General features: G+C 41.3%; 2 protein-coding genes across 2 annotated transcripts in view; both read right to left on the reverse strand.

Annotated features, from left to right (window-relative positions):
• Positions 1 to 1,596: 1,596 nt before the first annotated feature.
• On the reverse strand, positions 1,597 to 4,455 carry sst1.2 (somatostatin 1, tandem duplicate 2). The gene is made up of 4 exons (XM_058634479.1): positions 4,357 to 4,455; positions 4,074 to 4,261; positions 2,240 to 2,458; positions 1,597 to 1,745 (listed from the first exon to the last, which is right to left on the reverse strand). The coding sequence occupies exons 2-3, from the start codon at positions 4,257 to 4,259 to the stop codon at positions 2,252 to 2,254; spliced, it is 393 nt and encodes a 130-aa protein (XP_058490462.1). The 5' UTR covers positions 4,260 to 4,261; positions 4,357 to 4,455; the 3' UTR covers positions 1,597 to 1,745; positions 2,240 to 2,251.
• Positions 4,456 to 9,770: 5,315 nt separating this feature from the next.
• Positions 9,771 to 16,592, reverse strand: part of col4a3 (collagen, type IV, alpha 3) — a 38,597-nt gene continuing 31,775 nt past the window's right edge. Inside the window, exons 38-53 of the mRNA XM_058635031.1 lie at positions 16,453 to 16,592; positions 16,039 to 16,165; positions 15,871 to 15,951; positions 15,681 to 15,782; positions 15,474 to 15,521; positions 15,196 to 15,381; positions 14,910 to 15,040; positions 14,750 to 14,822; positions 14,339 to 14,410; positions 14,129 to 14,254; positions 13,935 to 14,033; positions 13,143 to 13,355; positions 12,884 to 13,061; positions 12,665 to 12,779; positions 12,296 to 12,468; positions 9,771 to 11,360 (exon numbers count right to left, since the gene is read on the reverse strand). Coding sequence (XP_058491014.1) covers positions 11,279 to 11,360; positions 12,296 to 12,468; positions 12,665 to 12,779; positions 12,884 to 13,061; positions 13,143 to 13,355; positions 13,935 to 14,033; positions 14,129 to 14,254; positions 14,339 to 14,410; positions 14,750 to 14,822; positions 14,910 to 15,040; positions 15,196 to 15,381; positions 15,474 to 15,521; positions 15,681 to 15,782; positions 15,871 to 15,951; positions 16,039 to 16,165; positions 16,453 to 16,592 — 1,946 coding nt within the window. The 3' untranslated portion in view covers positions 9,771 to 11,278. The remainder of the gene's footprint in view (positions 11,361 to 12,295; positions 12,469 to 12,664; positions 12,780 to 12,883; positions 13,062 to 13,142; positions 13,356 to 13,934; positions 14,034 to 14,128; positions 14,255 to 14,338; positions 14,411 to 14,749; positions 14,823 to 14,909; positions 15,041 to 15,195; positions 15,382 to 15,473; positions 15,522 to 15,680; positions 15,783 to 15,870; positions 15,952 to 16,038; positions 16,166 to 16,452) is intronic.

Here is a 16,592-nt window from a genome sequence, read left to right on the forward strand (position 1 = left end):
CTGTGCTTTAGTCAACCAGGAAGTACTGAACAAATCTTTATAATGATTCAGTACCCCCGAAAAGAACTGCTTTACAAGTCACTAGATTGTGTGTGTGTGTGTGTGTCGCGCGTAAAGCAATTGCAATTGCTATTGAGGAGGTACTATATTGTGATGGAAAACCCAACAAACCGCGAAGAGTCGAGCCGTGCTGTGCCGTGCCAGGACTGTGTAGTGGAAAAGTGCCATAAGCGGCCTTGATGGAGGTTAGCAGTCGTAGCGCTGTTGTTGGTCTTGATGATGTTGATAATGTTGATGTTGTTTATGTATCTTTTTTTTTATTGACTCTGTATGTGATGATGGTGAATCACATGAGTGAGCAGGTCGTGAGCTTTTAACGACTTAATCTTCTTCAGGAACAAATAATAACAAATGATGGAGAAGAAGAAGAGGAACAGAAGGAGGAAGTGGAGGAAGTCAGTTTGTACAAACTGTATCTACTAAGACACAACATTCCATTACTGTGGAAACATAGAGACTCAAACCAACCAGGTGACAGAGTGAGATAACACGCGCGCACACATACACACACTGCTCGATAAGAGTTTAATCTGTTTTCAATCATTTCCGATTTTTTTCCAGTTTCACTTGTTTATTTTTGAATTAAAAGCGTGTTTTTGTTGCAGTCGCTGAGGTTTGACAGTTATATGATACACATTCATATGTGATAAACATAATGTCAGAGGATAAAATGACATAAAGAAAATACCCATAGCAAAATGTGTATGTATGAAATATATGTAATAGATATGTAAAAATATCTATTTGTATATGTTTATACATATATGCTATTGTGTCATTATGACATCTTCTTATTCTCAGCTTCTCCCTTACGTAACATGACTTTTCCCACTGTGTATGACGTCAAATATGACATACAGGTCATTTTAATAACACCTACATACATTTCACATTAAAACAGTTTATATGATGATGATACTGTGTGTATAGGCCTAATAAATACAATATAATACTTCAATTTGTGAATTGTTAAGTCCTTGCAGCTCGCTCTCTTTCTTATCTCTTGTATATCTCTTATGTAACTCTCTTGTTATTTAATATTTTAAACAGCGAGCAAATAAATAAACAAAAAAAAAGTCTGCATACTCATCCAGACATTTTTTATATTCTCATTAAACTTGAAAAATAAGATTTGGAAACACACACACACTCACACACGCACACAGACTCAAAAGACACTCTCACCAGTGTTTGCTGTCTTCAGTCAATATTTGCTCTTCCTGTCTCCATTAAAGGTTAATTTGTCTTCATCTTCTCTCTCTGTTCAAACACCGTAATCTGCTGCTGTTAAAATGCACACACACACACACACACACATACACACACCTGCACGCACACACACACAGACACCTGCACGCACACACACACACACACACACACACACCTGCACGCACACACACACACACACACACACACACAAACCTATAAAACATGTCTTCACCTTAAAATGTAGTCGTTTACGTTATGGGGACTGGATTCCGATCCCCACAGCATAAGGAATACCAGGTACACACACAGACAGTCAGAGACGGAAAGTTAACTGATTCATCTTTAATTGATAATATCATTGATAATTATTCAGGTACACTTCAGGCACAGAGCTGCTGATTGGTCCGTCCAGAGGCTGAGGCAGCGGTCAGGAGGTCTGGGATTGGTTCGTTGGTCCGGTGAAGTCATGACCTCCGCTGCCAGCAACAACATCAACAGGTGAGAAGCAAAATGTAAGTCACATAGGTTTGGGTTTAAAGGGATACTCACATAAACTGTGACTCATATACTATACTACCACCATACAAACACTGCTACTTTTACTGTCAGTAACGCTTCGGTTGTGTTTGTTTCACAGTAAATCAGTCATACACACAGTGCTGTTTTAACCATGGACACGATGGCTGCTGGCATTGCTAGCAATGTCTAACCCGAGATAAGTCTTGCTTTTTTGGCTTCTCAACTGGAACGCGGTGAACTCAACGGTAACTTAATTTCCTATTATTCCGACGTCCGAGTTCCAATATAAATATATAAATAAAAGAAAAAACAGTATTAAGCGGAGCTTCAACTGACACTTAGGTAAATGGGTGGTGCTTAATCTGACACTGAAATGAGAGGGTGGGGCTTAATCTGACACCTGGTTTAGATTTAAAATAACACTCACATAAACTGTCACATATATACCAACCTGGGTGGGGTATTAACAGGAAGTAAAGCCTTTCCAGTAGAAGTTCTTGCAGCCGGCTTTGCGTTCACGCGGGGGGATGTTGTTTGGGGGTTCAATGGACCGCTCCATGGTCCTCCTTCCTCCTGTTGCTGTGGAAACAATCTCCGCCTCCCTTTGGCCATTGGTCTCAGGCAGCGACATCTGAGCCAGCAAGTCCTCCACTGCACGTTTACTCCACTCCTAAGAAAAAACAATGACACTGAGAACAAGTCCAGAACTGGGTAGAGCAGTTCAGAACCAGTTTAACATCCATGCCAACAATAAACCTAAAACACTTTTCCTCCTGCCTGAAGCTTTTTGGGATTTCACAGGCTCATTTCTCTGCAGATTGATGTCAACAACAAACCATTCGTTTCCACTGTATAAAACAAAGCCTCAGTTTTAACCCAAGGAAAAAGGGAAAAAAAGTGAACTTGAACACATTCACAAAAGGACTAAATGAGCTGATGAAGACCATGTGTAAAGATCAAAAGCTCCAGCTGCCCGACTGCGTTTGTAGGTTTTATGAGACTCAAAGAAGCAGATGTCGGAGTGTTGCTCAGCGGCAGTGGCAGCCGCGCTCATGAGGCTGCTACAGATGAACTCATGTTCCGTTCACTCTTGTCCCTGCAGCATCTCTCACCATAGGCGGTCCCGATAATTATCTGCAGCTCATTCAAGCTCAAACAACAACGCAAAAGCTCATCTGCATCTTCCCTCTTACCCCGCTGAGTCCACTGTTCATGACTTATTGTGTGTTCATGTTCATTAAATGTTCAACCAGCAGCACCGCCATAATGAAATAGGTACATATACTGCTGAACGCGACGTTATAAATATGGACATATAGGCAAAACAAAATCGTCTCCTGTATCATCAAACAAATCACTTACACTAATTTCAGATTGACTGAAGATTTCCTCAGATTAATTCAATTCAGTGTAACGATGGAGAACCTCAGAGTTCAGTCCTGGACTCGCTTAATTTGTCTGTTTGTCACAGGAAAGATTTGTGTGGAAGAAAATCTGCAGTATTTTTTTCCCACATTGGATCAAAACCTTTAGAGCATCTTACTCACGAGAGATTGACATCAAAACATACCCATGACCTTTAAAGATTAAAGGGGCTATATGTAAGACAGATAAGCTATGCAAAACTGCAACCACCTGGGTTTCACCTGGTTTCTGAAATATAAATTAAACATATTGGAAGTAAAGTGATCCTGGTATTTCACAGTAAAAGCCTTGTTGATAAATACATTCTGCCAACAAGCTTTTACTTTGAAACAGGAGCAGATTAATTTCACTGTCTATTTCTATGTGAACACACACATGCAGCTTGCAGTAAAAAAAAGAAAAAAATTGGTTTGGTTCTGTTTTCATGTCTCACATGGGCAGGGTGGCTCATGCAGATGCACCACACATGTATCCAGTGTGGATCCAGCCTTGAAAATAAAAAGGCTGTGTCATGACAGATTTTATTAGGTGAGCCATTTGTTAAGTGGCCTAAAGCAGTTTTTACCTGGTGTCCCTACTAGAGGCCATGGTTTCATTGAGCATCAAACTGAACTATCCCTTTAAGGTGTCCAAACTGCAAGCCGCTGATTAGCCTAGCTTAGCATACAGAGTGGAAACAGTTAGTATAAGGTAAAAGAAAGTGTTTGGTTCTGTGGATGTTTATCTTTAACCAAATATCAAGATTTCAATCTTTGTGGAAATCAAACTGAATTGAAACCACTACATGTCTTTAGGGCAACACAAACATCTACAAGGTCTTTGCAGGTGAAGGACATGTTGGGACTGATCGGATGTCTCACCTGTGTCAGGAGTCCAGCGCTCCGAGCTCTTTGCAGCAGCTGATGATTACGCAGCTCCTGTTCCAGATCTTGGTTCTGGTTCTGGTACTGCTCCTGGTCCTGGTCTCTGTCAGACTGAGAGGAAACCGGACCACACAGAACCACCACCATGAGGATGAAGATGGAGGGATAACGTACACACTGCATACCTGAGGGAGAAAAACACACGAGAGCACCTGAGTACAGACACGTCAAACTTGGTGAAGAAACAAAGAACGAAGAGAAAGAAGAGAAAAGTTTCTACTGTTTGCTCCTCTGGTTTCTGCTGCTGCTGCTGCTGCTGCTGTTGGTCCTGGTCCTGGTTCTGGGCTTGTTTCTGGTCTCACTCCTCTGAGTGTTGCAGTTTTGAAGCCAGAGTCTCCTCCTCCAGCAGGTCACATGACGCGCTGTATTGATTGACAACTGGTGGGCTGTGAGGCGATGAAGGAACGCTGACATTCGAGTTAAACAAATGTCCATTAGTCCTTATTGACTTTAAATGGAGTCTGAGCAATAAAACAATAAAACTATCGGCAGCCGCAGAGTCTTCCCACCACTGGTGCACATCTTTAACAAATACAACGGTGGAATGTGGAGAGGAATTAACGGAGCGTTCAGAGGATTAGCAGACTTCATTAGCACTTGCTGATATCTCCATTAAACAAAGAGGCAGCAGCAGAGAGTCGCCCACTCAACATTTAGTGAGAACAAACATGACTTCATCCTGCAGGAAAACGCTCAGAAAAACGTGAACAACACACAATCACAGCTCTGACTCACAACTGAGCACCAAGTGTTTAATTCCAGATACGAACATAAGCACAAATGTCTTTCTCCAAACCTGTACAATGAAGCAACGTCCGTATTTGGCAAATCCAACAATAGCTTTGTGCATGGGATTAGAGTAGAGCCTGGAGTTGAATGTACCTCTGAATATCCAATCATTTCAAGAAGGTCTTTTGACAGTGTTCACAGAAAAGCTTATGGAAGATTCTCAGAGTTGATGGAATTGCCCCATCAAATGTTCAACTTCTACGACTGTTATTATAACCACTCAGTAATAGTTTGACAGAGGCGTATTCTCTCGCTCATCCTGTTCCTGTTAACCACTGACTGGGTTATCAAACATTTGACCATATACGGACTGTCACGCTTTGCACAGAAAGCCGCTGTTCACATTAACAAGAAAAAGACCAAAGTAATGAGTATAACGATTCATGGCGTTGGAGAATATTCAATGATCTATTGACAAAGGTGCACAAAAACCAAACCAGAAGAAGCTTACATTTGTTTCAGAGCAGTGATAGAGTGCTGAAGAGTGGGGCAGAGAGACGTGAACATAAGAAACGCCTTCCTCAAGAACTACTGTAGGAAGATCTACCACATCTACTGACCAGTGAAAATATCCAATGAGCACCTTTACAAGCTGACAGGTTGTAAGAACTTGTCTTCCAAGATTTCAAGATAAGAAGGATCAGATAGTTCGGTCACTCGCTGAGAATGTCCAGTGACAACTTGGCAGAGAACCCTAACCCTGGAGCAAGGCATCAACCTACGCACAAGACTGGGAGAGGCTTATTGCATCACTGTCTCACAAGGGTCAACATGGATAAGTAGGTTTTACCTCTTCTGCTCACCACATAGACTGTTTATCTGTAGACAACCAAAGCCTGCTTATATGTGAATGCTGTAGTCAAGATTCACTCACATTCAAGCTTCAGAGCAGAACCTTAGTTTCAGCAGTTGAGTCCAACATTTTGAGCTCTTCTCGATATTCTCAGCCATATTTATTTACATCGGCGCTGCTTTTTATTGATGATGGATTGATTTGTCAATAAAACTAAGGAGAAAGACATTTTCAATTTACTTATACTGAGCTACACGTGAAACACAGCCGATCAGTGCGTCAGCTGCAACAATCCGGAAAGCGACATGGAGAAGATAGTTTAGTGCAATAATTGGAGATGAAAATATCTCCATGGAGATGAAGATGGAGTGACGACCGATCACATTGTTTCTCCAATTTTTTTTACACTGATTTTTATGGAGTTTTTCCTCTGCATCATTGTAATACAACCACAGGCACCGGCCATATAGGTGGTTGCTTATGGCGCCATCTACTGGAGGGGCACCAGATAACCTCAAAGTAAAAAATAAAGAAATGTATATATATATATATATATACACATATATATATATGTATGTATGTATATATATATATATATATATATATATATATAATATAATAATAGTTAAGACATAAAAAGTATTACCACTTGCAGATCACAGTGGCTCTACAAAACCATGGAAAAATATTATTTCACATTACGATTTGATTATAATCTTAATGTGAAATTTTATTTCAGGATCAAATTCATCCTGTTGGCCGAATCGGAACTGGCCCTTGTTGGGCCAGTTCTTGCCACGGGCCGTATGTTTGCCACCCCTGGTGTATATAGTGATTCTTGTTGCCATAAAGTATTGTTAATGCTGTTTATTTGTGGGCGATATTAGCTCTACAGCGCCCTCTCCCAGAGACAGCAGGTAAATACTACTTATTTAGCTCATTTATGAGACTCGTCTGTGTGAGGAGTTTTGACTGTTGCGTCTCCATGCTGTCTCTGTCTCACCTGTGATTCTCACTTCATGGGCGAACGCGACTCATGAACAAGTGAAGTAGACGGATGAGTGTGATCATGTTGTTGTCCGTCCCGAGGACAGGACTGACTCCCCCCACCCCCCGCTCTTTTTGATCACTGTACCTGCTAAAGTTTGATTCTCTGCTGGACTCATAAACAACCCATTAACAGCAGCTGGTTGCCTTGGTTACACATTAACAGCAAGCAGCCATCACTAAAGAGCTGCTGGCATGAGCACACGCAGACAAACACATGCAGGGGCATGATGGGGAAGTGATGACATCACTCCTTCTCCCTGTGATGCTTTGAGTGTTTGTTTCCACAATGACTCAGTGCATTTAGTTAACACTTAAAACTCTGCTCAGTGATATATTAGTTTTAATATTTTTTTATGTTATTAACAAATAAGCTCCATGAAAATATGGATAAAAATGTACTGACATTATCAGGGGGGGAAAACCCTAACCACAACTTACACAGCAAAAAACACATTGCATATGACAAAACCTGAAAAACAAGTTATGCAAAACAGGCAACTAACGTACGTTTGGAGTTAAAGTCACGGTAAAGTGATAAAAAAATATCACTTATGACTTTGTCACTCTACATGGAAATGTATTAGTAACCACCTAACCAAATATCAGTGATTAAAAAAGTGTTTTTAAATCATGTAAAATTCTGCTTCATCCTCTGCTCTGAGACTGTAGGGGGAGTGGCCTCTACAGATGTTACACACACACATTATTCCTGGAAAAGAGATTTCGATCTCAATTATTTTTTTACCTGGTTAAATAAAGGTTAAATGAAAAATGTAATTAAACAAAATTCTGGTCCGTCAACATCGTTTGTCAGCTAACAATTTTTGGTTGTGGGAACGTTGCCTTAAGGTACCTCCAAGGTTCACCTGTGGTTGATATGGAAAGTTTATAGGTCACAACTTTTATACATTAACATGACAGCGTGATTTTTCAGCTTCTTAAATGTGACTATTTTATGAAGTATCATTTTGGTTTGTGGACAAAACAAGACATTTGTGATCATCATCATTTCCAGGTTTGGTAAACAGGAAACACGTACTTGATTCATCGAGAAAATAATCAACAGATTAATTGATTATGAAAATAATTGTTTGTTGCGGCCACATGTTTAAAAAAAAAAAAAAAAGAATTCTAAAAATTCCTGAATTTTAAGCTGAATTCCTCTGAATTCTAAAATTAAAGAATTCTGAAAAAAAAATCTGATTGAAACAGGAGAACCTGGCAAATTCAAACTCCATGCAGAAAGGCCCTTGTTTTGATGAACCCAGGTCTCCTTGATTGCTAACCACTCCACGTGTTGATCTAATTTATTTATCCTGATTAATCCGTTCATTAAAATCAAGAATTCTTAATGTATCCTGAAGTGTTCCCACTGAAAACCTGGTGTTATTTGTTTTTACAAATCGTCGAAGCAAAAACTGACGTCACTTATCATATTTAATTATACCTTTTATTAAAATACAAAATATAATACAGATCACTAAAATGATACAGTCACACATTCAGTTACTGTTTAGTTGTTAGACGACGAGGCAAGAAAATCATTTGTTCTGATTCGTTCCAGTCGGGGAGATTCAGTATCTGTTGCTGTGCAGAAAATGATGGGACGTCTTCATTTTGGTGTTGCCAGGTGTTTCTCATCCACCAGCTGGCTGTTAGAGGAAGTGCAGCAGAGCTGACAAACCAGTGTCTCAGCTGAGACCTGAGAAAGTGTACTTCCTGTGGCGTAAAGAGCAGTGGTACTACAGTAGTAGTGGTACTGCAATAGTAGTGGAACTCAGAGTAGTGTAGTATTGAGTAAATATGCGCATCAGAAGTTTTGCTGACTTCCTGTCTAGCATTGGCAGTTGAAGATGTCATATATTTTGGTATTAGCGGTAAAAGTACTAGTAATAGTAAGAAGTAAAATATCCTTGTTTAGTTGTTAAAGAAAATTGGAGAATGAATGAGGGTGGGCTGAGAAGTTCATAGGCATCGTCACAACTGTAGTTTCCATACTTCTTCCTTCAGTGTTGCAGCCTTTTCTTTGATGAATAATCCACAACAGCAGATTTGTTCCTCTGCGTGGACTGCCTTTTGGTCTCTGGCTGGAAGGCGGACACCAACACTCATCCTGGGTTAGTAAACCGTTTGAGAAAACCAGCTGGATCAGGATGTCGCAGGAGACAGTTCTCCTGCGACATGGCCAGCCTGGTGTGCTTTTCGATCAGGGGGTCAAAAGCTGTGGCACCCACCGAGCGGCGTGCCAAGTTCACTGTGCAGAATGTTCTCTGCACGCTGATTAAGAGTCAACCATCTGTCATCCATCACCATGTGATGAAGACGATCAGTGTTTTGTTGCGTGGCGGCTGTGGCAGGACGTCCTGCACACAGGTTCATCTTCAGAACTCTCGCTAACAACCTGAAAACCATGGTGCCATGTCTTCCATGTTCACGAAATGTTTCTAAAACTAAGTCTAACTAAATCGACAATTAGCTCAAATGAGCTCAGTTAGCTGAAATGTGGGAGGAAATAATAGTATCCCAGAAGGTTGAAATGAATGAATGCCAAGTTTTATTGCTACTACTTCTTAGTCAGCATATGAACGTTTTGCCTCACCCCCATAAACAGTGCACAGCAGTGGTAATATTAGTAGTAGTACTGCTGTAGTTATAGTCTCAGTGGGGAGTATACATATGCAGTACAGCACCTAATGACCGAGGTCATTGTCAGTGGTGATACTGATCTAATTACTGCAACTAAAAGTCTACAATAATGAAGTAAATTAGCTGGTACCTTTGCTGATTTATACATAGAATAATCCACAGTTTTACCTCGACTGTGTGTGTGTGAAAGTACATTCTCCTGTTAGTACTTTTGTTTCCGGCATAGTTTTCATTACATATATATATATATATATATATACAGTATACACGCATATATGTGTATATATATATACATAAATATATATATATTTATATAGAGAGAAAGAGAGAAGCTACATTTTCCATTATCTACATGATGATTGGGTACATTGTTTATTTAAGAATGAAATGGGTTCAATTTAAATTCTAAATGATGTTCCCATTGATGCCAGACCTATAAAACCCTGTGTCTATTGCATAGTCATTTGACCTAGGATTAAATGCCAAACTAAACACATTTAAACATGGGATTAAACTGTTTTTTTTTTTTTTAATCAGTGAGAATGAGCTATCAGCAACACATGTTGTGAGGTACATTTAACTATTTTTACATAAGCATGAATGTTATTTTCTGTTCCATATCTTGGAGAGTGTGATATATCACCATTGGAAATGTGGTGCTTAATTGAGTTAACTGGGATAAATAAAAAATATTTTCTTACTTTATTTAAAAATATACTCTCGCACAAACATTGACTGAGATATTTATCATTTTTTCATTCATTCAAGATTCATTCAAGGGTTTGGAATAGATGAATTAATTCAATTGAATATCATACAATTATTGTATTATTCCATTTGATTGTGACAATGAATGTTTTTAATTGCATGTTCACAAGAAATCCATTTTTAAATGGCTTTATACCATGGTTCCCCTACTTATATGCCTACAAATACCCATGATGAGGTTAGTATTTTTCACAGTAAATCCCTGGTCTATATGTCTTTCTTTATAAAAAGCCGTATAAACTTGTCAAGTACAAAGCTGAACGGGCAAAAATCCTGGTTTCCATTTGGATGAACCTTGATTCTTGCCTCGCCAAAGTCCTCACCATAATATTATTCAACTGCCGATGAGACACTAGTGTTTGAGATTTTGGGGATTCTCGTATCATAATGTAAACACTACACATGCACCTGAATCATATGTCATTTTCCCATCCACACTGGTCCAAGCAAGACCCGAATGTAAGTAAATGGGGGAGTTTGTTGTGGATCTAATTAAAGTGGTTGTTTTAAAATTTTTGGGAATTATTCAGGAAAACAACAAAGTCAAACATATGTACAGATCTAATATGTACAAACAGACACTAGGAGTAATGGCTCTGTCTCATTCTGACGACTATGAGTCAAGAGTATTTTTATGCTGTTTATGTCCGTACTATTTCATTACTTCATTGCAGTTTGATTGTCTGCATGTGTTTGTTAGCAAGAGAACGCAAGAACGAGTGAATGGGTGAGACGTGATAGTGTTAGGTGTCAACCAAGGAAGAATTTGTTGAATTTTGGAGCAGATCTGATAAAGGTTTTTTTGACTTGTTCCACATTCAGATCATTACGAAAAATATAGCTGCACTATCTGTACAGATGTATTATCCACATACTGGATACATGTGCTGCTGATTAATTTAATTTAGGAGATTTTCTGATATCCTTTGTTTAGCTTTAGAAGAATTTATGGACAAATTGCATCAAAAATTTGGAATTTTCTTCCTAATCATGAAATAGATTATAGCCAGAAGGAAAGTGGATCACAGCGGAAGGTTGTGATTGGCTGCTGGTGTGAGGCGTCAGGAGTCAGGTGATGCTCTTGTCAGTCATATGTTCACAGCCTCTTCATACACACTTGACAGCGGCTGATCAAACTGTCTGGAAACTCTCCTGTAACAGTCTGAGGCTTGGGTTTACTGCGGGGGTGAGAGACACACACACACACACACACACACACACACACACCCACGTAAATACACGATGGAGGCGGTCACCTGACATCACTTATCCTATACAAAGAGGACACTGCCCCCAGCTGGATTTTAAAACAACTGCAGCTGGATCATACCTGCTGCTCCACACTCACACACTTAATACAATCATTTTTTTGTGTGTGTATTTGTGTACATTCTGTTCCAAAACAATAAATCATAAAAATCAAGAGTTAGTGAAGAAACAAATAAAATGACATGTGCACCTGAATGTGTCATCACAGGTGTGTCATATCTGAACATGTTAATGAAAGATGTATCATAACCAAACGAGTAACTAATGAAAACTATATTGTATCTGTGAACTGGTTGTTGTCTGAACGCGTCATTATGAGGGATACGGCGTCACTGATTAAAGGTCCATCATGCATGAATGATTAATAAATTCAAATTAAAACAGTTGGACTAGAGGCATTTCAGGAGTGCTGATATAGTGAATCATAACAGCATTGGGAGACATAATTATAGCATCACTCCACCTCACAGGTGTTTACACTGGATGAGTGACGTGCGTGTCACCACTGCATTTCCTCATCTTCATTCTATTTTTATGTTTCAACTTCCCGCCTATTTTCACTTGTGACGCCCGGTTCCCAGCATAAACAGACAGAGAAAAGCTCTGTTGATAATGCATTGACATTTTACCACTATGATTACATGAAACTGAAACCCGTCACAGTAGTTTTAGTGTAGGCTAAATGTGAATACATGAAATATCATGTAAATATATCAGACAAAAGGCAGACTCTCCCTCTCCTACCTGAACGAGTAATTAATGAAAACCATCAAAGGTGTATCATACCTGAAAGTGTTATTAAAGGCGTATCTGCATCTGAACCAGTTGTTATCCAAACACGCACCTGAACATGTCGCTGGGGTTGAGAGCAGCCAGCCAGTAGCTGTATGAGTCAGTGTAGTAGTTGCAGGATCCTCTGCCATGACACTCAATGAAGGGAATCTTCCTGAAGAATTCCAGACAAGATCCAGGGGAAGACAGAGGCTGTCCTGACCCCTCGGCCCCCACTCCTGTTTCCTGGAGACCAAGATTGAGGTCAAAGGACAGAGCGATCAGAGGAGAGCTGAGCCTTAACAGTTTCAAACATGAAATTAATGTGAGGTCAACTGTCTGTGTCCTTGACCAGTCGCTGACAGCACATTTGTTATCAGCCAATAGAGTGAGGGCAGTTAAAGACATAAACCATGTGAGCACCTAAGTGACATCATCTCACCATCACAAAGGAGTATCCCAACCAAAGACGATCCCACCCAGAGGGACAGCTCGGGACAAAATTGGTCTGACTGTGGACGGTGATCACGTTGGCTCTGGCCTCACATACAATACACCTGTGATATGAGACACATACAGTACACGTGTGATATGAGACACATACAGTACATACTGTGTCTGTGTGTGTGTGTGGGTGTGAGAGCGAGAGAGAGTGTGTTACCTGCTGATGTAACTCTCCAGTAAATCTTCGGTGATGAAGGGGACGCTGCCCGGTAGTGTTTCATTGGTGGACAGCCAATAGGAGTAATCGTTACGTGAGGCATAGCGACAAGTATTGTCAGTGTTGCAGAACAGGAAGGGCATGGTGGTGAAGCGAGGGAGACAGCTGCCTAACGTACCTGCAGAGGGAGAGAACACTGTTTATCACGTATTTTAACATAAAAGTACTTAGTTACGTCTGACATCTGATATCACGTTACCCAGGTCTTGTCCGTGCGCTCGGTTGTTTCCGTTGATGAACAGCAGCGAGTAACCGCTGTACACCTGACTGGATCCTGCAGGGCATGATGGGATGACAAGGTTCTGGCTGTGTCTGGTGAACAGGAAGCCATTCCTCTCTGGTGCATCCCCACTCGGACCCGGTGGACCCGGAAGACCTTTGGCACCGAGGAGACCACATGTACCTGGGATACCTGTCATCACATTTGAATTCAGGACATTACAAAAGCTCAAAATGTCAGCATGAGTGTCCAGTATGTATGCTGTTCACTCTCCCACACTAAAGTCCATAGAGAAAATATGTCATATGTGTATTTCATGGCACACAGGAGTTCTAACTCCACTGCTGCCCCCAAAAGTAAGTTCAAATGTGTTCTTTTGTGACTTTGAGCTTTGAAATCTAGATTTACCTGAGTAACACAAACTTACCAAACAAGGAAAACCTGTGTCCATGTGAACATAATCTTAAAATATCATAAACCTAAACTGGTGTAGATTAGGTGAGCCTTTTTTCAAGTGGTTCAAATCTGTTCTTTTCCGATGTCCACAGTGACAGCAAAGTTTTCAGTGAGACCGTGCCTGTTGGGTTCTAGGTACAGGGGGTGCTCACAGGACTGAGTATATGCAAGTACCTCATACACAACCACAAAGATCCTGGTCTGGTTTTATACAGCAACAATACAAAGAAAAAAAAAATATTAAAACCACAATAGTACACATACACACATACACAAGTAAACACTACACAGCCAACAGAAAATCTGCAGTTGTACCTTTTGTTCCAGGTAGTCCTTGGTCTCCCTGATCCCCTTTAGGTCCAGGGCGACCACCTGGTCCTCTGATACCCACCTGACCTTTACTGCCCTTCACACCTGCACCCACAAAACACAGCCCTGATCCTACAACTGCAGTTCATCTGTGTGTAAGAAATGTTGCAGCTCACAGCTGAAGTCTGACACTCCTTCACCTGGACATCCTGGTCTCCCACTGGCCCCTGGGGGTCCTCTCTCTCCTGGGGGTCCCTGAACTCCAGGCAAGCCTTCATCTCCTGGAACCATCCTCACCTCTCTGGATGCATCCATACCCCTCAGTCCTGCAGGGGGGCAGTGTTAAGTGATAGTACATTGTAATTATGAGTGGACAGTTTTCTGTCCACTGTGTGATGTCAATGTGTTACCTTGACACCCAGGTAGTCCTGGAGGTCCTTGAAAGCCAGCATCACCTTGGGGCCCCGCATCCCCCTTCAAACCTAAAACACACATATGAAATTGGCATTTGGCAACTGTACAATGTTATAGTTTCATGACAACAGAAAGGCTAAGCTTCACTTGACTGTGGTCACAGGCGACTACTCTGTCTACTCAGAATATTCACATTCATTCTGTTACAGTAAGTTTATTAGTTATACATGATGCTTGTGATACATGTTGCCCACATTAGTGAAAATATCGACATCTTTGCGATGGCTCTGTATGTGCAAAACATTTTGTGTCACATCATCAATATGAGTGCACCGTGAGACCTGAGGTTGTCTCTATAACCAGTGAGGCAGCTGTTTGGACACTGGTCACCTGACTGCACTTCTTACCAAAAGGTCCAATGACACCAGTCTCTCCCATCTTGCCTTTGGGTCCAGGTAGACCCGGGGTTCCGTCTTTACCCTGTTAACAACAACAACTGTACTGAACAGGACTAAAGTGGACACTGTAACATTCTCATTGTGTCTTCTACTTCTGCAACATACTTACCGGCTGGCCCTGTGGACCAGGGTCGCCAGGGTAACCAGTTGGTCCTGGGTTACCTATTGCTCCTATACTTCCCTTGTCTCCTTTATAACCAGGACCGGGAGGACCAGGAGGTCCCATACAGCCAGGGGGACCTACGAACACAGAGAGAGTCTCAGATAAAGGCACCCAACAACCCAGAAGGTTGCCTGTATGCCACATATGATCCACATATGAGACACATGAAATCCTGCAACATGGTCCTGGTAACTGTAAACAGCTACAGAAGTTTCAATGTTCCTTTCTGTACCTTTTGGTCCTTGTGCTCCAGAGACCCCGTGAGCTCCTTTTTCTCCTGCAGTGCAGAGTCCCTCGGGTCCAGGAGAGCCAGGAGGACCAGAGGGTCCAGGAGGACCAGGATAACCTGCATTTCCCCCAGGACCACTAGGACCGGGAGGTCCACAGGTCCCAGGAAGACCCTGATCTCCGACAGAGCCTGATAAGATGAGAGATTTTTAAGCACATCCTTTGTTTCTTTTTGAGTTCTACTTAAAACCTTGAGACTCATAACCAGAAATGAGGACTCACCAGGTTGACCTTGCTGCCCCTCTGGGCCCCGGGGACCAAATCCAGGAGCTGAGGAAAGAATACTTGTTCAAGTGCTGAATCTAAAACCAGAACTGTTCACATATAAACCAGAATATATCTCATATCAACAGGATATTGGGTCCACTAAGGGTCCCCAGAAATGCTGGGCCCAGCATTATCCAGACCTTATCCAGACTGGTCACCTACCTCCCATGGCTCCTTTCTCTCCTGGAGGTCCAGGTATCCCATCTTGTCCCTGGTTTCCTCTGAAACCCGGTAGACCAGGGTCTCCAGGAGCCCCCTTATTGCCTAAAAAAGAAGTCAGTCACAGAGTAAGAAGACAGAAAATTATGTGTCCTAAAGTGTTTTGACATTAATATAACACTGCTTCATGTACCTTGTAGTCCTGGGGGTCCTGGAGGGCCTGTTTTCCCTGGTGGACCATCACTACCTTTTTCACCCACAGTTCCCGGAGGACCTGAGACAGATGGACGGACAGACTGTAGGTACATTTTTAGACAATTTATGAAAAATAAACAAGTACAAATAATAAAAGAAATCCGACCTCTGCATCCCACGGGACCATAGTATCCTTTGGGGCCACAAGGGCCATATTCTCCTGGAGAACCAATGTTCCCAGAGTCTCCTGTTCTTCCCTTTGAACCTAAAGGTCCCGAACATCCTGAATTTCCCTAGGAAGATGACAAAATTCTATGGAAACAGCAGAATACACTAAAGACAAGAAAAACACAAGGTTGATATCATCTGTGCCCAGGCATTACAGGTAAGTATCAATATTTCAGGAGAGTACATTAATACTAACACTGGAACCTGTGAAACGAATCCGATCAACTGAAGCTAACTAAAAACTGAAGAATCTCTTTGAAAAAGGCTGAACAAAATACAAAACAACATTTTTGATTGATGGCACTGATGATAAAAAAAAGGTTTTAGAGTGTAGAGTGTTTTTGTGTGATACCTTCTGTCCAGTATATCCTTTTATTCCAAGTCCAGGTAGACTTGGTTCTCCTTTAGCACCTTTTGGTCCTCCTGACCCTGGTGTACCATCTGAACCAGCTTCACCAGAAGGGCCCAAAGAGCCTTTCTCACCCTTTAATC

This window comes from Solea solea, chromosome 7, assembly GCF_958295425.1.
Source record: "Solea solea chromosome 7, fSolSol10.1, whole genome shotgun sequence".
In the NCBI taxonomy this organism is placed as follows: domain Eukaryota; kingdom Metazoa; phylum Chordata; class Actinopteri; order Pleuronectiformes; family Soleidae; genus Solea; species Solea solea.